Source organism: Lineus longissimus, chromosome 10 (assembly GCF_910592395.1).
Source record: "Lineus longissimus chromosome 10, tnLinLong1.2, whole genome shotgun sequence".
Taxonomy (NCBI): domain Eukaryota; kingdom Metazoa; phylum Nemertea; class Pilidiophora; order Heteronemertea; family Lineidae; genus Lineus; species Lineus longissimus.
In genome coordinates this window covers 5,738,913-5,764,300 of record NC_088317.1, presented here as the reverse complement: position 1 = coordinate 5,764,300, position 25,388 = coordinate 5,738,913, and the positions used below count along the sequence as shown (strand labels likewise).

The 25,388-nt window shown below is 41.8% G+C and overlaps 2 protein-coding genes and 1 long non-coding RNA gene across 4 annotated transcripts; 1 reads left to right on the top strand and 2 right to left on the bottom strand.

Moving 5' to 3' along the window:
* Positions 1 to 854: 854 nt before the first annotated feature.
* Positions 855 to 5,115, top strand: LOC135495140 (uncharacterized). Its single transcript, XM_064783580.1, has 5 exons — positions 855 to 1,348; positions 1,663 to 2,073; positions 2,878 to 3,026; positions 3,533 to 3,657; positions 4,131 to 5,115. The coding sequence occupies exons 1-5, from the start codon at positions 1,171 to 1,173 to the stop codon at positions 4,228 to 4,230; spliced, it is 963 nt and encodes a 320-aa protein (XP_064639650.1). The 5' UTR covers positions 855 to 1,170; the 3' UTR covers positions 4,231 to 5,115.
* Positions 5,116 to 5,976: 861 nt separating this feature from the next.
* Positions 5,977 to 12,820, bottom strand: LOC135495142 (cell death-inducing p53-target protein 1 homolog). Of its 2 annotated transcripts, none has more exons than XM_064783582.1 (4): positions 12,715 to 12,820; positions 9,718 to 9,899; positions 8,901 to 9,057; positions 5,977 to 8,109 (listed from the first exon to the last, which is right to left on the bottom strand). In XM_064783582.1, the coding sequence occupies exons 2-4, from the start codon at positions 9,863 to 9,865 to the stop codon at positions 7,995 to 7,997; spliced, it is 420 nt and encodes a 139-aa protein (XP_064639652.1). In that variant the 5' UTR covers positions 9,866 to 9,899; positions 12,715 to 12,820; the 3' UTR covers positions 5,977 to 7,994. The 2 variants fall into 2 exon arrangements, with proteins under 2 accessions (XP_064639652.1, XP_064639653.1); XM_064783583.1 differs by lacking the exon at positions 12,715 to 12,820 and adding an exon at positions 11,083 to 11,162.
* A 2,897-nt stretch (positions 12,821 to 15,717) lies between these two features.
* LOC135495136 (uncharacterized) lies at positions 15,718 to 18,626 on the bottom strand. Its single transcript, XR_010448528.1, has 3 exons — positions 18,519 to 18,626; positions 16,448 to 16,578; positions 15,718 to 15,940 (listed from the first exon to the last, which is right to left on the bottom strand). It is a non-coding gene; the product is annotated as an uncharacterized LOC135495136 (long non-coding RNA).
* Positions 18,627 to 25,388: the final 6,762 nt, after the last annotated feature.

Genomic DNA, 25,388 nt, shown 5'->3' with positions numbered 1-25,388 from the left:
ACGACAAGCCTTTTGTATGGGGACGGATAATGGTACATGTATATGGTTCCACGGAGGCCCTTGTGACTTTCCACACCGCCACGATTAAAAGCGCACGTTTTGTGCCTGGTATCATTTTGTAAGCCATTTTCCAGTTATGGTTATCGAGACTTGACCGATGGGTACAAGATTGGTGCAACTGATCTTCCAAACAAAATGTCTACGGCTGGGCGCACACAGAGGCAATTTAATTTCAGCGAGGCCTTTAAATACCAAAATGATAGTGTCGGGAATTAATCCCGAATATACGACACACAGATTAATTTCCAGGGATACAGGTAGACAAGGGATAACTGTCTGCGATTATTTAACCCCGCCCGGGGTCCAATAATCCCTTGATATCTTTGTTAGTGTAGAAAATAAAATCAGTTCTCTCAATGACATGACAGTGTTGACTTCGTCTTTAGCTGCTGCACGTGAATACATGGCCGAAACCCACAGATAGAAACCTCTGCGATACTCATAATTTTTTACTTTATTCGGTCTTTAATAAATCTAATTTTATGTAAATGTCAATCCTAACATGAATGGCCTGAATTTCGTACTGTTGTGGCAATTTAGGCCTTCGACGGCCTGACTTTGAAATTGTCGATATAGGCCAACATGTACATAGGCAAATGTACGATATATATCGTGCGTGATAGGCAATGCAAAGATCGGATAATAGCCGTACATTTCGAACATTAGTGAGGTTTCGCAACCACCCGTTTAGGCCCTACGACGACGTTTATCTATTGTGTGAGTTTACCTGAACAATAGATAAACGTCGTCGAAGGGCCTAACCGGGCGGTTGCGAAACCTCCCTATTGTACTCAAGTACAAGGGCTTGGACGATATCGTGTGTGGCAAAGATCCGATCTGCTCTTACTCCGCTTCATAGCAGTACATTCCGAACTTTCCCATTTGACAACAATGTGTAAGAGGTCGGTTGGGCCCTCCTGTTGTTGAACACAACCTTCACTGGACAGTTTTACGCTGTAGTTAACATCGCACCAATCGACGGTGGCCTTCAGATCACCTAAATATAGGCAGAACCAAAGAACACGTGGTTTGCGACCACCAGTATTGTATTTCGTTACCTACTGGTTTGTTGTGTCTCTCAATTTAATAAGGCGGTATCAAGGAAACATCATGTCTGAGCCTTTGAAAGCGCCAATTCCTCCAGACGCCCCGAAAACGGCTTTTAATTTCCGCCAAGTCATTCCGACAGCCGACACGAGTGACGTCACTGAGTCTCCTGCCGTCTTGTACAGATCGTCGAGGCTGGATACTCTCTCCGAGGAGGAAGTCACGTGGTTCAATAAAAACGGTAGGTGTTCAGGCTTTTTTTACTCCTACCTCGATCGTATACAAAATAAGAATTGAAATATCGAGAGGTGGAGAATAGCAACTGGTACCAGGATGGGGAAAATTTGACCCTTTGGCAAAAAGTGATGACTACGGTATGGGATTTAGGGGGTTCGATGGCACCCGGATGTCCACCATGCGTCGCCACGTGTACTGTCACACTATGATGATTGCGCCTCAAATGTCTGCCCTTTCAAATACCACTTGGCTGATATCAATCTTTACAAGGGCGGCAGGGCTTTGCCAATTTTGTATCACCAACCATTTCATTCCCAGGTATCCGAACCATCATCGACGGCAGATCACTCAGAGAATACAACAAAGCAGACGGCGAGAAAAACATCGAAAAACACTACCCCGTCCAGAAGGTCAGCTTCCCGTTTCTAGGATGGCGGTATCACGTGGGAGATAAGGTCAAGGCCACTGAAGTCACAACCAATCAGAATGAAGAACGCCATGGCAACCATTTCTTGGTGAATTTCTTGCGCCTCGGTTTCTACGCCGCTTTTCTAGGCCGGGTGCCCTGGTATTTGGCGATTTATTCTTTGTGGTTTCTCGTGAAGGATATCTGGAATAAAAACGTACACTGGACGAATTTCTTCCTATTCTTTGAGAGAAGGTGTCCGATACGATTAATTGGACATTATAAGAACTTCGTGAATGGCTCACAAGCGTCCATAGCTGCATGTAAGTTTCTATTTTAGTTCAGCTTTAAGGTAACTTTGAACAGTTAGTAATGTTTGTTGTAGTAAAAGCCTTTGACGCATACGCGGATAGTTCAGCTTTAAGGTTAGCTTCACCAGTAGTGTTTGTTGTAGTAAAAGCCTTTGACACGCGGATCTGTACAAGTTACATTTCTGGAGTTATAGCCGTTTTGTTTCCAGACGTCAGATTTTTCCTTAACACGCAGTTCATCGCACAATCGGGCCTATCTCCACTTTCCTCAGCGGAAATAGTTCGGGACTTGTTGTCAGCATAGCAATGTGCATAAAAACTACCGTAACCATTATATTTGTTTTCTTGAATTAAAAAAAAACTAACAATCATATTTGTTTTCTTGAATTAAGATGATTAAAATTCAATAATCGTGCCATCGTAATAACCATTTTATCATGCTCTTGAAATGACCTATTGGATATATTGAATAATCAGTGTGCAACGCCCCGCATGACAAGTGTGAAGAGGTCGTGCAGATGGCAGAGTAAATCGGCCAAAATAGTTTTCCTTAAATTAATGATTGCACATTTCGATGTTTTTTATTGATGTTTTGCCATATCGAATATGAATACAACTACACTGCACATGTAATTGTTTTGATAAAGCATTATGTAACTGGTTTTGAGGTTAGGATCGTCTTTTCTTAGAATGAAAATCAAAAAAACTAGTTTTGCACAAATGACGTTATCAATGGTGGACACGCAGTAAAGTTTGGGTCGATTCTCTAAAAAATGATTCAAAGTTTCAAATGACCTTGTTCGATTTTGCTTTTAGCTCTAAAGTTACTGTCGCAGCCTGGGGCCCTTCCCGCCATAATTGTGTGCCAGTTTGGTAAGGACAGAACTGGTCTCCTCGTGGCTTTCATACTGACCTTGATGGGCAAGAGCAGAGAATACGTAGTGTGGGAATACGCCCTTTCTCAGGTAAGCTGTACTATTCGTAGCCTAGTTGTACCAAAAGAATTTACGGATCCGGTATGACCTAAGCTGGGAGTACACAAAGGTAGATGTGGAGAATGCTCACCATAGTCTTAGGATTCGGCCGATTTTCGTCTGGATCGTTTAATCACCTGGCTTGTAAACGCCTCCTTTTCCATTTATGGTCCAATTTCATTGCTCTTTTGGCAATTTAAACAAGTCTGTTCAGAAACTGATTTTGATATTTTGGCTGTAGCTTCATCTTCTAGTACCCTTTTCTTTTCCATTAACAACTGGATTTTATTTCATTTTTTGCCTGCGGTAGACATATTTTCTTCAAATTTGCCTTTGTCGTTGTATTTCATCATGAATAGATCTGTCCGGGGACTGAAGACCAGGCTTGGCGCTGATGGCAAATGAAATGATCGGCCACAGTTACTGTGGCAAATATTACCTCTGCAAGGCCTGCCTATGACAACAACAAGTGATTATAGAGTATATTTTATTTCCAGGAAGGCATGGCTTCTCAGGTTGACAGGATGAGAGTTGAAGTGTGCGAGCGGTATCACGTGAATGAAGATTTGTTAACAGCCAGGAAAGAAACCATTATTGAGATACTGGATTACGTAGAGGAGAGGTAAGAAATGTTTGTATTGACATATGGGATTACATAGAAAAGAGGTAAAAAGTTCATCACTCACTTTCATCATTTCGTTTATAAAAGTACATGGTTACATAGGGAAGAGATAAGAAAACTTAACACTTTCCTTTATAGACATACGTGTACATGATTACACAGAAAGAAGAGGCAAGACAGTAATTCTCCTTTATAGAGATACTGGATGGCATAGCGAAGTTGTAAGCACTGCATCTTTTTCCTTGAAATAAAGTTCAGCTAGTTTTTTTATTCGTGTTAAATTGCTGACCGTCTTTGACAATGGGAGAGTTAAAACATACTGGAATAATCATAAAGGTGATTGCTTTATAATCTTCTGGTGTAAGGTAAAAATTATTTATTTCTAGTGATACCTTTATGTTTATTTCATTATGGTTTCGGTCGGTGAGTCAAGCATCATGACTACGGATGACTGACTAACTTTTTTCTTTCAGATATGGTGGTGTTGAAGCGTATCTCGAGCACTGTGGCTTTGGGAAAGAGGAACAAGAGACACTGAGGAGAAACATTGCAGGCAAACTCAAACAAAGTTAGATGATCTACCCATACACACTGATAGATGTATGAAGAAGTGTACTGGTTGGTCCATAAAAAAACACATTGTAACGGACGTGAGAGGCTGTACCGCGCCTATCACATTCCAAACCATCAGAGGTACTCGGTCCGTAACCTCCCCTCAACGGAGTCTGGGTCGGCGGAGTCATGTAGATCTAAAACTTGAGGGTCAAGATGCGCTCATCCGGATACATGTAGATGCGCTGATACGGACGGACCTATTCGATAACGTGCCCATATGGAAATTGCGATTTGTCAATAATCTGATAAATATTTCGGAGCAATACAATAATAAAAATAGTTTTCCTTGTTTGTGATCATCAGCAGACATATTAGAAAACTAAATGCAAAGCACTAAGGAGACTAAAACATGCATGATCGGACACTTTACCCACACTGACAGATATTTTACGCAAACGTCTGCCCATACTACGATATGGTTAAAGGGAATAATGACACTGTCAAATGAATATGATATAAAGAGATAAATGAATGGACATCAATTATGCTTATACTGTAACATCTTTACAATGGACTAGATAAAAACGAAATACCCCGAATGGGCATGCACACTATCAATATGGACGAGTTTCCATCGATATTGGCGTATATCCCGATGGGCGAGTCATCGTGTGCTACTACTACTTCTACTAAGGCTGAAAGGGTGGATGTCGTCCTGGGTGCCGACAAATGGTACCCAGGTTCGAGATCGACTGGACAATAAGCACCCTGGGTGCCATTACACTAGACAAACAGCACCCAGCTTCTTCTTCTACACTTTTTCTATACCTACAACCGAGGTTGGCCCCACGCTGACGGAGGTCACGTGTCACGATAACCATAATAAAAATAAAAATAAAAATACGCAGCAAATCCATTCATTTTGTCATCACACAATTTTTCATTCTCTGAATATATCCCTCCTACATACCTTTTCTGAATAAATCATCCGAAATGTGCTTTCAAAGACCTATAGGCCTAAACGCGTTTTTTTCTGTTTATCTGTTCTTTTTATTTCGCGCACTGCTAATGCCGCAGGTACCACGGCGCGAGATAAAACGAAATTGCAAGAAACGTCCTCGTCCCTAAGATCCGTAAGCCAGGCAAAAAGAAGCTGGGTGCTGTTTGTCTAGTGTAATGGCACCCAGGGTGCTTATTGTCCAGTCGATCTCGAACCTGGGTACCATTTGTCGGCACCCAGGACGACATCCACCCTTTCAGCTCTATGACTAAGACCCATGACCTAAGATCGTAGGGGCTCCATGGCAGCTGACAGCAGCGATGCATGCCCAAGTAGATCTGTTTTCGACCTTCGGGATAAGTTGAGGTGTTTTGAGGCCGGTCCACTCATTGATGTTATCCATCCACGTTTTCCTTGGTCTTCTTCGCTTCCTCCCTCCAGCGACAGCAGTGCCTTGCAAGATTGTCGTTGCAAGCGAGTATTATCGGCATACATGTCCAAACCAGTTGAGCTTCCGTCTTTTTACGGTGGTCAGGAGTATCTCGTGCGTTCCACATGTTGTCTCCACCTCTTGTCGAACTGGCACATTGGTTCTTTGTTGTAGGTATGAGCTCCCAAGTAGTTTCCGCAGGCACTTCATCTCAAACGCTTGGATGCGGCGCTCTGTCTCGGCGTTTGTCGTCCAGCGTCCATCGTGTCCAGACACACGCATTCGCGTGTAAACGTATCGCCGTGTACGGACTGACGTATTCGTTGAACACAAATGAAAATTATTATTGTTTATTCTCTAAATATAAGATGTAAGGCACATTTTCATAAAATATTCAAACGAAAAAACAGCAAAAAGGTGTACGTACATGCAACGTAATGAAATATTACCACAATGAACATACAAAGTATCAGGTTCGATTCGTTATGTAATTTGAGACTGGTCAATAAATCATTACTGGAGAGTCTATTCCAATTTCCTTTTGAGAAAAGTTCATGCCATCAGTCTGGTTTACCATTACACAAAAAGGTTTCTTGTCAGTTTGCAGTAATACATGTACATTTAGTTGCATGGAACGATTTGTGTAGGGTACAACACTAGTAATAAAATGCTGAATGCATTAACCAGTTAATTTGGCGACATCTACTGGCTCATAACTTTTTCCCATACTTTCCGATGAGAATAATACCCGGAGGTCTGATAGACCTGTGGTAGTTCTTTAAACCATAAAATTTTCGTTGTGGGTTGACCGTGATAATTTCAGGGTTTGGGAGGTCTGAAGTTTTGGGGGTCGATTTTGACTATCTTTGACCCGTGAATCGACTTTTCGGCCGCGACGGGTTAATTTGACCCCTGAGACCAAAATATTTAGACTCTGAAACTTCATCATCATTTTCCTGTTATAGAGAAGAAATTCATAATTCATAAAAAATATGTATTTTTATAATGGAAAACGCATCCATACTGGTGACTGAGACCATGTATCAGAAATTCAATTTTAACTATACAACCTAGTCTCGCGCACTGAATTACTAGTGTGTAACCTGTACCTTACAGGTAGCTTACAGCACGGATACAATACAAAATACTTCTGGTATTACACGCAAAGCATTACATCAGGATAACAGCCCAGTATATCTGAGAGAGCTCCTCAGTCCCCGGGTTGCGACCCGCGGTCTGCGGTCGTCAGATGATCCCTGGCTACTGACCAGTCCTCGTTCAAATGGGACATATGGCGATCGTGGCCTGAGGGTGTCGGCCCCGAGGCTGTGAAACTCCCTCCCGTGTCAGTTGCGTGGCGTTACAGAAATGGTCAATTTTAAGAAGTCGTTCAACACGCATTTATTCAGACAATGTTTTACCTAAGGATTATGTTATGTATTACACGTACTATCTACCATTATTCAGTAAGAGCCAATTTAAATTTTTTTGAGACGGGTTTTTTAAATGGAAACTATTTGTGTGACCTCTACACATTATCTACTGGCAAAAAATTTTTTACAATCACTTTGCAAATTTGCGCACAATGTTTTACAGTGTCAGGATGTTTTTTAAAACGTATTGTACAGTGTTTAGAAAGGGTTTGGCATAGCGCAGCCCTAAGGCACTTTAAATAATAAAGTTATTATTATTATTAGTATTATTAGCATACAAAACTAGCGTGATGTTGTCACATTTAAAGGGAAGAAGAGTGGCCAGAGATGAGTTCATGTTTTTTCAAACGAAAACATACATGTATATTCAACACATTATTACATCAACGGTTTTGAATTATCTGTTTTAGACTTGATGTAAAAAGGAAAAAAAATCACAAAATGTTGAGAATATTTGGTCACATGATGTACCATGTTACAAAATATTATCAACTTTTTGGGATCATTTTCCTCCTTATTCAGCGTCTAAGACAGATAAATTTGAACTGTTGTCGGGCATATGATCAAAAACATGTTTTCATCACTCAAACGAAGATTGGTTGTTGAATTCCTCCCAATAAGTGAGTTTTATGAATATCAGTGACCTTTTTTGTACAGCATTGTATAACTCTGTTTGTAAACAAATCCTTGCTTGTATTGGATTGGTGTATTGTATTATAGTGGTGCAACGTGGCGGAAATGGGTGACATCATCGAGGATATTATATTCTTTTTTACACGTGCCCTTCGCGTCCCTTTATGAAACTGAGGTAAACACGTATTTTCTAGAGGTAAACCGGTATCTTTATCCTCTCCGTGAAAAGAATGGCGGTCAAGTCTAACTAGTGCAGTATACAATGGTGGCGGGATGAGGATCTGTGCTAACAACAGTCATCCATCTTTTTGCGTTCACCCAGGACCTGCTTGCAGTTCGGGCAAGAGTGCCGCGCGTCCTTGCAAGCGTTGATGCAACACGGGATGCAGGATAGGATTGCACTGCAACGAAGAACAAGAGGAGAAGACGTGAGAAATACAGTTTGAGAAGGCACAATCCTTTGCATGGCGGCCAGGGCATAGCCCGATTCTTCAAAACAAGTTGGCTCCCAGTTGCCGTAATAACCGTAACTCTGCTATATATGTATTTAGTAGAAAACACAAAGTTAAATTGACGACACATTGTATGTGGTAACAGGTTTCAAACGCTTGAAGTGAAGAAGCAAAACAAATACGAAGGAGTGACAATTTTTCATCCGCACTCATCACACAAAAGTGCGTACACTACGTCCTAGTTAATCCGGTTCCTGTCTTTTGAACAGGATTCAATAGAACAGAGCACAATCTCCTTCCACAGGACGTTCTTGTTCTGATTTGGGATATTCTATAGAGTATACTCTTTCACACGTCCCAATTCAGAACGAGAAGTGCTATCTAACAGCAAATTTCTGAACTATGGACTTGGGGTGCTACTAAGTAAGCTTTCCTGAGGAAATCAGGGGTTAATGTTCGCTTCTCCGGCCCTGCACCTGGAGCAGCGAACATAAAACCCCGACTTCCCCCAGACTGCCAATTACATGTAACTGGAATCATGGACAGAGGCATCCTACGGCCACTATGAATATACACACGCTCTTGTTTCTGATCAACTGATCTGTACAGAGTGTTCTAACCAAGGGTAGGCCTATTAAAGACAATATCAAGAGCATGATCAGAGATTCACATTTCCGATCTCATGCCTCATTTGCGTTCACGCGTTTTTGTATCTCAGCCTCATTACGATGTCGACTTACAAAACGAAAAAGAACAGCAGAAGTGCGATCAACCAAGTGAAGCCTCCAACGACAAAGTCCACGCTGGTCACAATCTGGGCGTGACAATGAGGACACTGCATCTGGACAGGTTGGCGGCCGAACTGTGGCGATGTTGTGACAATGACCGTTTGACCACCTAAAATGATTCAGAAAGTTTGCTTTTGAACAGGTAAGGTAACCCTTTTTAAAGGTTATAGCATGGAGCCTTGCAAATGATTCTCTTTTGCACTTTTCATCTATGACGTATTGATGGTCGTGGATCTCCACAGAAACTTGCCTTAAACCGTCAGCATACATAATTCAATAGGGTAGGACACTTTTTCAATGGGGGACATTTTAGACTGCTACACCAGTAGAACAGCCGCCTGAATGCTGTATCATATATCATATGAGTATGATCATTCGGGTGTGGGAAATGTCCCTTTTTCAGACGACCTGAAATTCTCTGATTGCGGTTTGTGTTGGTGTGGACTCTGGTGGTGGTTAGAGAAACTAATTACCCATGACTTTGATGGAACTGCGTCTCGGCATTATTTCGGCCGAGATGTAAATTTTTCGGCTCACGTGTAAATTTCTGGCATAATGCTGCTATGTCGAATCCTTGATGTTATTAGACTCTTTCTAATGAATTTGGTTTAACTTAATTGCATTTAAAACATGAATAATGTTCTGTATTTAATTATCTTTAATATTTAACACGTAACTAATTTATTAGTAAAAATATATTCTGCGGTAAAGAAGTGTAATAAACGATGTCGTCTTCAAATTCAGGAACATCTCAGACTGACATGCCTACCTTGCGGGGCATATGCACCCTGTGGTGGAGGTCCTCCCTGTGGTGCATACCCTCCTTGTGGTGGAGGTCCTCCCTGTGGTGCATACCCTCCTTGTGGTGGAGGTCCTCCCTGCGGATACCCGCCCTGTGGTGGATAGTCTTGGGACATATTGCTGCGCGGTCTCTCCTTTATTTCTTTTCAGCTGAAAAGGGAAAGCGGTCTTGGGGAGAAGTAGAGATTGTTTGACCTTGGCATCGCGGCCTCACCAACAGTTGGTGAAAGGTCTGAGGTACGAAAATCGGCCAATCAAAGCCATTGTTTCAAAACGGCCATTGGGGGGCGACAGCTACTTCCGATCCGTTGATAGTTCGTTTGCCACTGAACAGTGGCGTGTTTGAATGATCTCCAGGAATTCATCGAGCATTTTAGAACAGAAATAAATACCTGCTCAAGATCCTAGAAGGTATTTATTTCTGTTCTAAAATGCTCAATGAATTCCTCGAGATCATTTAGACGCGCCATTGTTTTATGAACGGAATTAGCTGTCTCCCCCTTATGCATGGTCGGTTCTTGTACGGAAGTTGCGTATTTATGGTGTACATTATTCGTGTTTAATGTCGACACTTAAACCTCAATTCTGATTGGCTAATTTGGTGTCGACTCATGTTCAGAATTATGTCCGACATTAATCGGAATAAGTGTTGACACAAAATGTTTTGTGTCAACACGAAATAAAATTAAACTCCCATATATACAATGTGAATCGACTCCGGCCAGCGATATACGTGGATGTATTTTCGCTAGCCTAGAACCTTTTGTCAAGCATTTGATCACTTTAAAAATTTTGATTTGTCTTGCAAGAGATGCGATTTATGTAGTAACTTGGGGGTATAAAAGGTAAAATGATTCTGGTATGAATTGATGCTCTGCCGCATGGAGCGAAGGGAAGCCTTCGCCTTGTTTGGTCCAAAGACGTTCATGACTTGTTTATAAAGTAAATTCATTTTATCGTGTTTTATTATACAATTCTGCAATGTTTTCCTGCATTGATGGTATGAAACGTGTTAGTAGGTCGCTTTTTGTCGGATGGACACGCCGCACTCTCCTGCCAAGACCGGCGCTGGCCCGCCCGTCCCACTAGCCTGCGCAGCGGAACGAAGCCTTTTTAATGGGCTTTCTCCTGCCTTGAAATAAATTGGGTCACCGCTCATGATAATCAAAATAGCGAACTATACATTAGCAGAGAACTAGCAAACAAAATGTACTACAGAATGATGTACTATAGCTTCATAATCCAACCATGACTTTCCCGCCAAAAGGATCACTAAAGGCGATTGAGGGAACCCTCCGAGAAGAGATTTAGAAAGAGTGCCTGATTGGAATACCTGTTTCCACTGACCGTTCCCACTAAAATTAAACTGACGAGATCTAACTTTTTCCACAGTGCGTACTAGTTCGTACATTCGTTCCTATCCTGCATGCAGTTCAGTACTAATTAGAGAATGGATGCAGAGTCAATCCATAGAGGCCTATCGTATCGGAGCATCTGTTGTATAACGCGTGGCCCCCAAAAAACTGGAACAGACTTTACCTTTTAATAATTTCTGACACCAGGATTATAGCACAGTTTCGGCACAGCAGATTTTGACTTCCCATTTTTAAAAAGCTGTATTTTTTCAATGCCTTGAGATTATTATCTGAAATTTTCACCACAAGCCCAAATTAACTCTCTCACAGAACAAATTTATTGCACCTTGACCGGCTTCAATGTATTGACATTACTCAGCTTCCTGACTAAGACGCGCATGGGCGCTGGAAGTTCAGTATAATTAAATGCTATGCGATTTGCGAAAAAAGTAAAAAGTTATGGCCTGATAAAGAGTGTTCTAGTTTTTTTCATCCTGAGATCAAGTTTTTTTACTCCTGCGTCATATTTCGATATTTCGATATTTTCTGTATATGTATTATATATTATACAAAAAAATATCGAAATCGACTGGCGGGGTGTACCCTATTTTGAAAATCACTGGTTATGCCAGGCTGTTTTTTGGGGCCACCCGATATGTACAGATGTAATATTAATCAACTACAAATGTATTCTGAATGTGCTGCATAAGTTATCGAGCGTTATGTTTACCTTGAATAAAAAAGGGCTAGTCGGCTGTCTAGTAGATTAGGGCTTTAGGCCTATGCAAGTACTGACACCAAACTGGAAGGATTTTTTGTCTCACAATCAAAATACATGCATATATTTTCAAAATACATGTATATATTTACATGTATAGTGCTAACTTCACAAAAGCTGAAGTAGGCTACATATTTCCGTGATTCTTTATTCCGATCCCTATCCTGTGTTATTCTAATTCTAAATTTGATACTCATTCCCCATCCTCGAGTGAGATTAGCTCTCGCTTTTGGCACACCCCTCCTGCGTATGTTATACTCCGGACGCAATGGACGGGCCTCATTCCTCCCCTACCCATACTGAACTTCCAGCGGTATTGCCTCCGTTACCTCCGTCATCTCGGCGCGTTGTCTGTAAAGCTTAGCAATGTCAATACATTGAGGGTCAAGATGTCCCCTACCATATACTGCAACTATATAGGGATTGGCTTTCTGGAGGTTTTTACCGACGACCACAACGACATTTGGCAGCTTGCCAACCACAGTGCGGTAGGCCTACTGGTAGTTCACCGACTGACTAGAAGAGGCGCTGCGGTTAGGATTACATTTTGATTAATTTTAGCTATTAAACTGGAAATTGGTTGATATTCTATTTAGTTACATGTACTGCTTTTTTTTAAAGGCCCAGTCCTCAAATTTACCGACCCTGCCCCTTTAATGCGTGGGTGCGTACTATAATTGAAGCCGCCCATCTCTCAATATTTTTTCAAGGAAAGGTTTCATACGCTTCTTTCCAGTTATATAGGCAGTAAGAACGGGAGACATATACCCCCAAGTTACTACCAGTCTGCAGTCCTTGGTCCAGGAGTTTTAAGAAAAAGACTCTCACTAACCTGGTGAATTCCCTCAGTTTTTGGATCCCTCGGTCTCGAAACCACAGACAGAACGAACGCCAACAGACAAACTGCCCCACCTGTGAGTGGTCTCCGTCACGCCAGCTGCGCATTTGTTAAAGAACGCTCTAGTTACATTGTAATGATGGCCGGGCGGAATGCAGGCCGAAATCATAGATAATATACAATAAGCTAAAAGTCTCATGATATTTTTTCTTGTTGTTAGTCACACGTTATCCGATTATCATAGAATCAAAGACTGTCGATATCTGTACGGAGCATATTCATCGGCCTATATATTTATGTTATTTTAGGGGATTTAAAAGCTAGCAGTGGAGGGAGGCCAGAGGGGCAAATAACCCCCCCCCCCCCAAGAAGCCACCAAAAAACGTGTTTTTGACCATGGTTTGGCCGGAATTTTTTTTTAAATGTCAGTTTGCTCCCCCCGAGAGCCTTTTGCCCCACCCCCCGGACCAAAAAGCTAGCTACGTCCCTGTATGCTTTCTTAACTGCAACATGATCGCGAGCTGTCACTAGTCACTGGCAGCTTCCATCAATAGCTGCCTCACGAGTACTGCCTCCTCGCCCCCATCCTCGAAAACCAGAGGTTTTGTCGTATCCTCCTCCCCTCGCACACGTTCGGTCGTTAGTGCCGAGTGTTAGTCTGAAGTTCAGGAACGCCCTTCCTCTTGCCACCAACATTTTCGGGGCGCTATAATCGAGCAACCTCTCGGGGAGTTCTTCTTCTTCCATGAGGACAACATGTTCGTACCAGCGGTATAGACTCCCGGGGCACTCCATTCGTCATCCTGGTCGTCTCTTCTCAACTGGCGACATCCCAGACCGGTTCACTGCGTCCGGAGTGTAACAAGCAGAGACGTCTCACTTTGACGGTTCTTCTCGTCAGTAGTCCTAATATTGGGAACTATTCGCCGCTTTTCTCAAGCAGCAATTTGGGGTTTCATGGCAGGTATTGACCAATCAGAAGACAACGTTCATGCTTGTTCGGCACAGACAGTACGGCCATGATCACATACGGGTGTTTTGGTTGGTCAAAACCTGTCACCAGACTAGAAGTCTCCCGGGACAATGCATTTCGTCGATGAGGTATGAGGCCGGTCCACTGCGTCAGGGGTTTTAAGACATGAATGATGTGAAGGTAGCGGCTGTCAATTCACCAAGTCATCTTTCTTCTGTCTTACTTAGATACCCGGCTTGCCGTTATCTCCCCCCCCCCCCCCCCCCCCCCCCCCGAGGAGATGTGTAATGCTGAGTGTGCCATTAAAACTGACTCCTCACTTCCGCATGTGCATTTGTCACCAAATCAAACAATACCAGTCCCCTAACTGAGCATGTACGCAACCTCTTCAATTCAAAATGGCTGCATAGTAAGAGGACTATAGGCGGGGAGCGCATTGACCCCTGGGAAAAGAGGTTGGCATATAAGCCACCTACCTGAAGACCACCAATTTGACCACCTATACAAGTCTCCTATACTTCCGAGGCAGTTTATTAGTCGTCCCATAACGTACTTCCTTTATGGCGGGACGAGGCCGATCCACTGCGTCCGGAGTGTGAAATTCCCCTTCGGACTTCCCATCTTTTCTCGTATTTTACTCCACAGACCCTGTACGAACAAAATCGTTTCAGTAAAATAGCCATTGGACGTTTTTTTTTAGTTTGGTCGTTTCCTTTCATTGACGAAAAGCCTTCTTCAACGCCTCTAGCTTTCCATCCTGACACTCGGGTTTTTGATAGGAGCATACTCCTATTTCATATTATCGACAGGAGTATATTGAAAACCACACGTGCCAGGATCCAATCTTGACACTAGAGGCGCTGATTTCGTTCCTTACAACCATCTTAAAAAGCAGTACCGCGGATGTAGATCAGGAAAGAATCTTTCTTATTGCTGTGCGGCTATCGCATCACCACAAAGCCCGCGATGCCCTACGCTGCATTTGTAGTTCTCCGTACAATCATCTTAAAATCCACTAGTAAGTGTTAAATGTTATCTATAAAGATCATATTTTGTTATTTATTAATAAAATAAAACGTTTTATGAGAGAAAGTGGCGCTAATTCGGCCTGAATAAGACACAGTTTATGACGTAGGATTGTCAAAACCCTGAATCTCAGGATGCTGACATCCATGATGGCGGCAATTGATCAATTCCAGTGTCTGAATTTTTTTAATTTTAGCGAGTTTGGCCAGGATCAAGATGCTATAGCTCTCATCCTCGTATAACAAGTGGTTTTCAATACACTCCACCTCTCCGTTATATTCTCAGGGTGTTTTATTAATGACCCCTTCATATATACATGTACGTTTAACCCTGCAAGGGAGGTTGAGCTTATGACTTTTCACGGATCGAAATGTACATCCTCACGAAATTTGTCATCTTTCTGCAGATTTCTATCCGTATAGGTATATACATCCGCGATAGTTGCTGTTCGAAACCTCCCTAATATCAAGAATTGATAAATACTAGTCTTTATTAATTCTATAATATTTACCGAGGTCAATGATCAGGCCTATGACCACAGACACATAAAGCTGCCGAACTGTGCTGTGAATGCATGCCAAATCACCTGAGAAATTTGTTTTTAAATTTAATTATTCCATAAATTAGTTCAGTTTTTTTTCCCAAAATTCCCTCGTTTATTAAATTTGCGAAATGTTCTGCAAGAATATTACCATGCATTGCATTCTTCAATGCATGATAGCTTCGATTTGCATGTATCATTAAGATGATCAGTTGACTGGGTTTTTTTTCGAAATTAGAGAGGTTTCGCACCATTTACGACTCCGACACCGATTTCAACATTGTGACAGAATTACTGCTGTCTACAACAGCATCTTTTCCCTGTGAAGCCTCGATCATGGTCATGACGCACCAGTCGACCGCAGACCAACTGTAGACCAGCGGCTTCAATTCCAGATCGATTTTTCATGTGGAGTTATATCATCATCTAATTGGCTAGTATATATAACGAAAAGAAGTTTCAAAGCTCATCTTTGTTTCTCTATATATATGCCTTTAACATTTTTAAATGTGATCCTTTATTAACTCGGGCGAGGAAAGGCAAGGCGTTTTGATGCGTCTCTTCCTCTAGTTTACCCAAGGTTGCAGGCGCCGATATCTCCTGGTCGCAGCCAGTCAGCACATCTTCCTGTACAGCACTCAGAATGTCCCTTGCACACTTCCCAAAAGCCTATACAGTCCCTGCAAATAAACAAAGTGCAATGTGGTACGTGTACAGTCAGTGGTCGCTTCTCCGGCCCTGCACACACCGGAGAAGCCAACATTAACCCCTGATTTCCTCAGGATGACCCTATACTGCTGTCATCTATGGATTCATCTTGACCGTCTTTTTTTTATTCCGAAAGCCGTCTGGTCTCAAGGCTGGTTAAGAGCGTGCCTGCCTTGTCAGTGGGACGGTCTTCCTCGAGGGTCACTCGGATCGTTCTCACACACGAGGTTGTTTGTTTAGATATTTCTGTGAGAGAATGGCAGTTCTCTGCATCCTGCTGGCACCAGTTTTCTTCAATAAGTACTCCGATCCGCCTCGCGCATCTCGATATTTAAATTTTTGTCATCTGATGTAGGAGTATCAGAAACCTGATCTCGGGATCCATCTCAGCTTACCACCCATTTAGGTCCCCAAAGCAACGATAGAGGGCATGCAAGATGGCATTGCTGAGAAAACAGGCAATCTAGTGACTGACCTACCTTTTTTTTTTTAATTCAAATTCTACATCGTCTCCCTGAATCTCGTCTGCCGTCACACCAAAGACGAAGAGTAGACCAACTGCTAAAACAGCGACCAACCAGGCTTTCATGATAACACAGTAATTAAGACCCTGCAAGACAACAAGAAAGGTTAATTCAGTCCAGACTTTCGCATTTCGTTTCCGTTTTATAGTTTCATTCAACAAGACTTAATTTTTTTCGCAACCTAAAGTCTATTTCTTTTGGTACAACTCAATGGAGCATAGTAGGGCACACAGTCGTAAAAAGATGTGAAAATCATGACAGTTCGCCGAGTCTGTGTTGCTTTTTTCAGTTCTTCTAAAGACACTCAACAAGGGGCAGGTCCTTCCATGCATACCAACGCATACCAATGCATACAGTACGAAAGCCCAGAAGGATCATTCGAAACACAAAATACGAAATAAAAAATACGAAATACGAACTTGGAACTTCGAAATAAGAACTTGGAACTTCGAAATTCAATATCCAATGTAACCAATCAGAAGACAGAAGACTTATCGTATCGATAATCATCATGGCCAATGAAATGTCGTCTAGCATTAACCGTTGGGTCATATGACTACACACCACTAATATATTTCAAGCCATCTTCCTTTAGACATCAACTGCCATAACTTTATCCCAATATCTCACTCGAACCTAATATTCACAGGGCAGAAATACCTCACCCAGGGCATAAATCCATAGAATTTTTGACAGGTCATGACCATGACAATTTCAGGGTTTGGGGGTTTTTGGGTCGTTTTTTGGGTCGTTTTTGTCTTAATTTCACTGTTCCAGGGCTCAGCGGGTTAATTGGATCCCCAAATCCACGCCGGTGAACATATGATGCACAAAGTACATCAGAATGTTCGCCAGAAACAGCTTAAATTGATTGGTCGATTAGTGATGTGGAGCCATATAGGAGTGACCACCATTTTGGATGTACAGTTCTACCAGAAAATAAATGTCCACCGTTTTTTTTTTAAATATCACTGAAATGACATAAGATATTCGAATGCGGTTTTCAGCAGAGAATGGTATATTTAGTTGGTCATTTATCTGTTGTATTTGGATCCATCCCTTCATCACGTAACAGACAAATGTCCAAAATGACTTTTTTATTTCATGAGCCTTTTCAAAAATTCACACGAGCCCATGAACTGTGCTCTATGACCATCATTATTTGGCACTTGCAATTTCAAAGAATGTGTTCGATAGTGACAAATGCACATTTTTGCTTAGGATTTTTATGTTATGATTTTAATCTCAGCCATTACCTTTGATAAAGACCCACAATCCTTCATATATGAGCTGAGTTGGCTAAGGGCCATGCAATTACAATAAAATTAACTCATATTAGATTTTCTAATATGAACATCATCGTCCATATTTAATGACTTTCAAAGTGAACACTTCCTACTTTTGTGTCGAAATCAAAAATCTAAATACGGTTGAATCATTGGCATGTTAGGTTTGTTGGGGAATCAGTTGCAACAGACAGCCCTTGAACAACCTGACTGACTGCTTTGCTGACCATGAGGGGAATTCTCAAAGGTCACCAGTTGTCTGAAAAAAACAATCACCTATAGCGAGCTAAAAGTAGTCTTCAAAATGAAGAATTTAGCAGGAATTTTCTAATAAAAGCGAAAAAAACCTTTGTTGCATCAAAGTTCACCCATACATTGTGAAAAAGAACGAAAATAGAATAAAATTAAAAAGTTAGCATTTGGAAATTTTAAAAATCGCCTGTTACAGAATGAAGAGACAGGATTAGCTGGCCCAAATACAACAGATACATGACCAACGAGATATACCAGTCTCTGCCGAAAACTGCATTCAATTATCTTATTCTACCGCTGTGATATTCAAAAAAACCTGGTAGGACTGTACATGTCGAGTGATGCTTCGCTATATAATTCGTGCCAAAAGAATGAAAATTGCCCTTGCATAAGTGGTTATTAAGAACAGATTAAAAACTTTTAAAATCTTTATGGATATTAGCGGCAATCATTATCTGGAACATGATGAAGTTGTGCGGCTGACTTACCTTTAGTTTTGTCGTTTCGATGAAGGTGTAATAGCAGTAGTTTCCGTGACTAACCTTTTATAGCGACCTGACACGTAGGTCCATCTGTGTGTGTCATGAAATGAAATCGGTTTCGGAGTTGTCTGACAAATATTTGTCCGAGCTTTCATTGTAAATTGAATGTCAAATAACCAGCGAATGTCAACAACATGTGTCCCAGGGGACAGAACATCCCACGAAAATGAGGCATTTTTCAGTCAAAGCGAGGCATTTTCTGGCATCACGCGGCCTAGTCTACAGACACCACTATACCCCTCACACTCAGAAACCACCAACGCCCTCCCCTTCCTGCTACCTTAATAAGTGTATTGTAAGGTCTGGTGCAGGCACAAGTGTTTGTGGTACTGCGTGATGGTTCTGTGGCTTGGTCAAGCCTGTAAAGACGATAGCTGTTCTGCTTATTTTGTGTACTTTGTAAATTGGGTTATTTATAACTTTGTACTTTAGTCTGTTCGTTGTACTTTTCAGTCCCTCGGTTGAGACGTATAAATGCCAGCCATTCAACAAGATAGTTTTGTATGTCCCGGTGTAGAAGTTTAAAATGTCCTAGGATAGAATGCCCGGGAAACAAAGGATTCTATTATGCGCTTTAATCTCTGAGCTATTGACGGTCAGGGTCTCTATAGAACCATATTGCAGAATACAATAGGGCCGGACACTTTTTCCAGGGGGGCATTTGTTACTGTTACACCGGCGTTGTTTTTAGTACACGTCTACAGAGATAACAACTTTGGTCCCTCCCCGGCCCTAATGCCAGGTACATTTTTTTAAATGAATTCTTAGTGTCTGATTAACAAGAGAACAACGTGAGGACACTTATTAACCAACCCACAGCCATCTGCGTGACCTCTGTCTTTATTTTGCATGTTTGCTTGGATGTCATTGTAGATTTGCTTTAAACTTGCCTGTGTTATACATCATATTATTAAAATGAATTCAGTTCGGTAAAAAATCAATATTATTGATCGATGTTGGTGGACTATAAGCCTGTAGCGGATATGTATCATATATCTAACCCGACATATTCTACTTTCCTTCTATAAATTTACTAATTTTAAAGGACCATTGGCATTATTTATTCGACCCTTGTGGAGGGGGGTACGAGATACGAATTGATACTTGCATTAAGGGCAATATTACCAAGCTGTCGGCTGCCCAGTCACCTCATATTCTACATAAGTACTTTTCACCAACAAATTGCACAAAAAAGGAAAAATTCAAAATCTGACTGAGGCCTATCGCGCATTTCCGATGTTGACTCCGATTTGACCCGAGTAAGTTCTCCACGCATCGACTCTTTTCACGTGGAACGATGCACTAGTATGGCGTTTCCTGGATCTAGGATCTACCCATTGGTGCTGATATCGATTTTTCCGACATCACGTTCATGGCGCTTGACCACCCCGCAACTGCGACGATAAAAGGAAATGACATTGCGTCTTAATAGCGGGGTGACTTGAACTCGATGCACTCACGTGGCGGGAGAGGTATTTCGCGCGCGTACTGAAAATAACGAATAACGCGTTTTTCTACTATATAAGAGCTGAAACAAAATTGGAAAAGCATCAAACACGTTCAGAACAATAGTTTACTGATGAACCAGAAGAAGAACAAACATACTGCAATAATAATGCCAATGGTCCTTTAATACGAGATCCTAAATATTTCCTTAATGATTCAACGGAGCTTTGTTGATGAGATGGTTCGATGCGTAATGATAGCCTTGGTCTCTGCCATGAAGTTTGTGCAATGCTTTCCTCTAGCAGTGACAAGTCAGGTTCGTCTGCCATCTGGGTGTTTGATATAGAGGAATCCCACTGACGTCATCTGACGACGTCAGTGGGATTCCTCTACAGGCCACGTACCTAAAATAATAAAGTTTTAAGCCGTTTTCCCTTTAAAACAGTACTTTCTACATACTCATAACTTTTTCCGAGACGTAATCCGGGAGGAGCGCGTTCAAAGCCAAATAGACCTATCCTAGCCTGTCAAACCATGACATTTTCGTTGTACGTTATGCATGATAATTTCAGGGTTTGGGGAGTCTGAAGTTAGGGGGGGGTTGACGGCTTTTTACCCGCGAGTCACTTTTTCACCACAACGGATTAAAAGGAGCCTCAAAACCACATAAGTAAGGCAATTTGACTGAAACTTCATAATTTTCTTCATTTTAAACACACCTTATTCTCGATTTTAGAAAAATTATATCTTAGGCAAAACTTTAGAATCCCCGATCGGATGTCCTTCCGCGATTTCGTATGGTGTGATTCGGTTTTCTAGGTAATGAGTGAAGGTTGTACGTTGCGACATTACTAGGAATACGCTCCTCCTACTATGCTATTGCCTATTAAGTTTAAACAGCACGCTGTAGGTTGAAGAATATAAAATAAAATTATAAGACTCAGGTTGTAGGTTGAAGAATGTAAAAGAGTACAAATAAGTGTAGAAACCGCAGGTTATAGGTTGAAGAATGAAAAATAAAATTATAAGACTCAGGTTGTAGGTTGAAGCATGCAGGTACCTCCATGGTTGAAGATAGTATAAAGAGAATACAAAAAAGTTATAAGTCGAAGATCCCGTATTATGAATGTGTTAAAGTAGGTAAAGTATATATATATATATTATATACATATTATATATTATATATATTGTATCATATATTATATATTATATATAACATATATAATATTCTATATATTCTATATCATATATATTATATATGCGTATATATATATAAATACATTATCAAGTTATGAGGTCTTTTTCTGTATGAAACCTTTACTGTGGGGCATATCTCGCTGGTGGTCCATATATAATGCCCCACAATTTTTTCAACGTTTTTCAGACCCCTTTGGCCTCATGGGACACCGTAGTGTCACTCTCCAATAACTCTGTTTTATACACACTTGTCCCGTTTTAGTTCCAACTTGCAGTCTAGATGGCACTACGTGTACTTTTGTCTTTGTGGGGCATATAATTACTGCCCCACATATTTATCATCGATAGTGGGATTGAAAAATTTGTGGGATATATAATATGTTATCAAATTTTTAAGCGCTTGCAGGCAACTTTTACAGTGGTTTCTCTTTATCGCGTCACTAAACAAACGAACATCGCTCATGAGGATGGCATTAGGCAGGTTATGGGGTCATTCAAGCATTATATTATGCAAACTTTTGGGGTATTTTAGACCCCCCATCTGGAAAGAACCCCTGCCCGTGTACGCCCCCCCCCCCCCCCCCCAGCTGCGTATTTAATACTTGAACGACTCCTTACGTAGCCCAGAACCTCCAGACAGGCTTAAAAATGTGCGTATTTGGAATTAAATAAACTATGCCCAGATTTTGTCGTTTAGGAATGAGGTTCAATTATCATATTCTGGGATTTTTTTCTGGGGGAGGCCCCAGACCCAGGCTCTGTCACCCCCCCCCCCCCGGCGCCCCACAATTTATGTACGTGCCCTGATTGGGCAGATCCCTTCCAAGTGTCACGCCTTTTAGCTCCGTTGCTCCAGCAGTCAGCGAGAAAAAAATATATTAGAGAAGTTCAGACTCCAACTTAGCATTGTGATTGATTTAAACTGGTCATTTCGAGACACCTTTAATCAAACTAATTTGAAAACGGCTTCATACTATAGATCATATTTCCTGGTTAAAAACTATGCAAACTACATGTATATTACGAATAAAAAATCATTTTCTTGAGTGTTTTGCGTTTAATTTACAACTTATGTAAATGAGTAAATAAACTGACGAGAGCTAATTAGACCAAACATTACATTAAAACTTGAGCATGCTAATTAGAGCAAGCATGTTATTCACACCATCGGCAGCTGCCCTTCTTGATGTCAAGCTAATATTCCCGCTAACATTGAGAGAGGTGATGTGAGAAGATGTTGAGAATTCTTCCTGATGTCTTCCTGCTTTAACTTCAGCCAATTTGAACTGGTACTGATTAAATCATCTTTTTAAAAACGTATTTTATCAATATTACGACGTAGTTAGCATTCTTTACTTTGAGTATTGGTACTCTTACTAATCAACATAATTTATTTGTCCTAAAAACTACGTGCGCATGCCTCTTGACATCATTTAATACTAAATGATGAAAACAAACCGTGAGTCGAAAAAAAAGTTTATTCTTCATTTTATTTGCGCTTACATTTGATCAAACTCACTCACACATCATTTATTTTCATATGGATTCCCATGGTCATTGTGTTCGAGGTGCTAACTATCAACACGGATTTGCGAGAAGGTGCCAATTGATACGATGCGGTCATGGTTGATTACGGCAATTAGGCCTCATGGTCGCGTTAGCGGGGTTAATTTGCAGTTTGGGACCGACCAAGCTGGTGGTCGCGGTTTGGGTACCGGGGTGGTCGTGTTAGCGAGGGCCAGTTAATGGGAATTAGAGAGAAAACCATTCGGGACCGGAGAATTTTGGTCGTGTTCGCGGGGTGGTCGCGTTACTGAGGTGGTCGCCGACCGGGGTTCCACTGTATTCATTGGAAGTGTGCCTCAGCCACAAATAATGAAGTCGTATTCCAAGCCGGGGAGTGCTGGCTTCCGACTTGAAATACGACTTCATTATATCCGCCATTATGCTAACGTCTAGATTAGAATTTCAAAAGTTCCTGTGGACAAAGATTTGGTTCAACAATATTTGAAAGTGTTCTTTAGTTCAACTCAGTCGAAAGCATCACTATAAGACAAAATGTGAGTCGGAAATTCACCATCGACCAAACGATGAAAATGGCAATATTTGATAGTTCTTGGGCATCAAAAGGGAATGGATAAACACCCTGTTCATTTCTGTCCGCAGAAAGATACTGGTTTTAGTAAAAGCTTTTTATTGGGGAGAGTTTTGTCCATTAGGCTTTATGGTATACCCCACAATTTTCACTCTCGTAGTTTTGCTTGATTTCAAGAAACGCATCGTCCAAAATTACCGTACAGTGCTGCCACCTTTGGACCAATTGAAAACAAAATATATGTGATTTTTTTACAAATGAAACCTGTCTTGTGGAGTATCTAAAACTACGGGACGTATTCAATGCCCCACAAATTATATACACTTTTGGGAATGGACATTTTCTACAAAATGAAACCTGTCCTGTGGGGCATCCAGAAATAGGGGGCATTTTTAATACCCTTCGAGATACCGGTTTCAGGGGCACAGCTAGTGAGAGGGGACAGGGCTCAGCACTATGCCCCCCCCCTCGCCCAGCGATCCCGACAAATTTTGTTTTTCATGCAAATATTGGCCGAAAATGGCAACATAGTGCCCCAAAGCAGCAATTTATGTATTAGTGTTGCTGTGGGTGCTAGTGTTGGCCTAGATGTAGAGGCTAGGCCCTAGTACCCGTCTTGTTAGTTTGGGTCCGGGCACATGCACGCGGCCATTGGCTTTAACCCTCGATCGATCCTGTCTTCATTTTCAGTTGTCAGTGTTTTGAGTGGTACACTAACAAGGAAGTCGTCTTTGTATTAAAATCCAACGATGTTGGTTGTGATTAGGCCCTGTGTCGTCTCCTCCTCACCCACTATGTTGGTTGTGACTATACCTGATACGATCAGGTCTTGACCGTCCCTGTATTGTCTCCTCCTGATCACCCACAATGGTGGTTGTGACTTTGTCTGATACGATCAGGCCATATTGGCAGTCCCTATGTCGTCTCCTTCTCGCCGACAATGTTGGTTGTGACTATGTCTAGGTCCTATTGACAGTCCCTGTGTCGTCTCCTCCTCACCCACAATGTTGGTTGTGACTATACCTGATACGACCAGGTCTTGACCGTCCCTGTATTGTCTCCTCCTGATCACCCACAATGGTGGTTGTGACTTTGTCTGATACGATCAGGCCATATTGGCAGTCCCTATGTCGTCTCCTTCTCGCCGACAATGTTGGTTGTGACTATGTCTAGGTCCTATTGACAGTCCCTGTGTCGTCTCCTTCTCACCGACAATGTTGGTTGTGACTATGTCTAGGTCCTATTGACAGTCCCTGTGTCGTCTCCTTCTCACCGACACTAGTGGTTATGACCATCCCATGATTCCACAATGTTGGTTGTGACTATACCTGATACGATCAGGTCATATTGACAGTCCCTGTGTCGTCTTCTCCTCACCAACAATGTTGGTTGTGACTATGCCTAGGTACTGTTGACAGTCCCTGTGTCGTCTCCTTCTCACCGACAATGTTGGTTGTGACTATGCCTAGGTCCTATTGACAGTTGGTTGTGACCAGGCCCTGTGTCGTCTCCTCCTCACCCACAATGTTGGTTGTGACTATACCTGATACGGATCAGGTCTTGACCGTCCCTGTATTGTCTCCTCCTGATCACCCACAATGGTGGTTGTGACTTTGTCTGATACGATCAGGCCATATTGGCAGTCCCTACGTCGTCTCCTTCTCACCGACAATGTTGGTTGTGACTATGCCTAGGTCCTGTTGACAGTCCCTGTGTCGTCTCCTTCTCACCGACAATGGTGGTTATGACCATCCCATGCCTCCACAATGTTGGTTGTGACTATACCTGATACGATCAGGTCATATTTACAGTCCCTGTGTCGTCTCCTCCTCACTGACAATGGTGGTTGTGACTATATGCCTAGGTCCTATTGACAGTCCCTATGTCGTCTCCTTCTCACCGACAATGGTGGTTATGACCATCCCATGCCTCCACAATGTTGGTTGTGACTATACCTGATACGATCAGGTCTTGACCGTCCCTGTATCGTCTCCTCCTATCACCCACAATGGTGGTTGTGACTTTGTCTGATACGATCAAGCCATATTGGCAGTCCCTATGTCGTCTCCTTCTCGCCG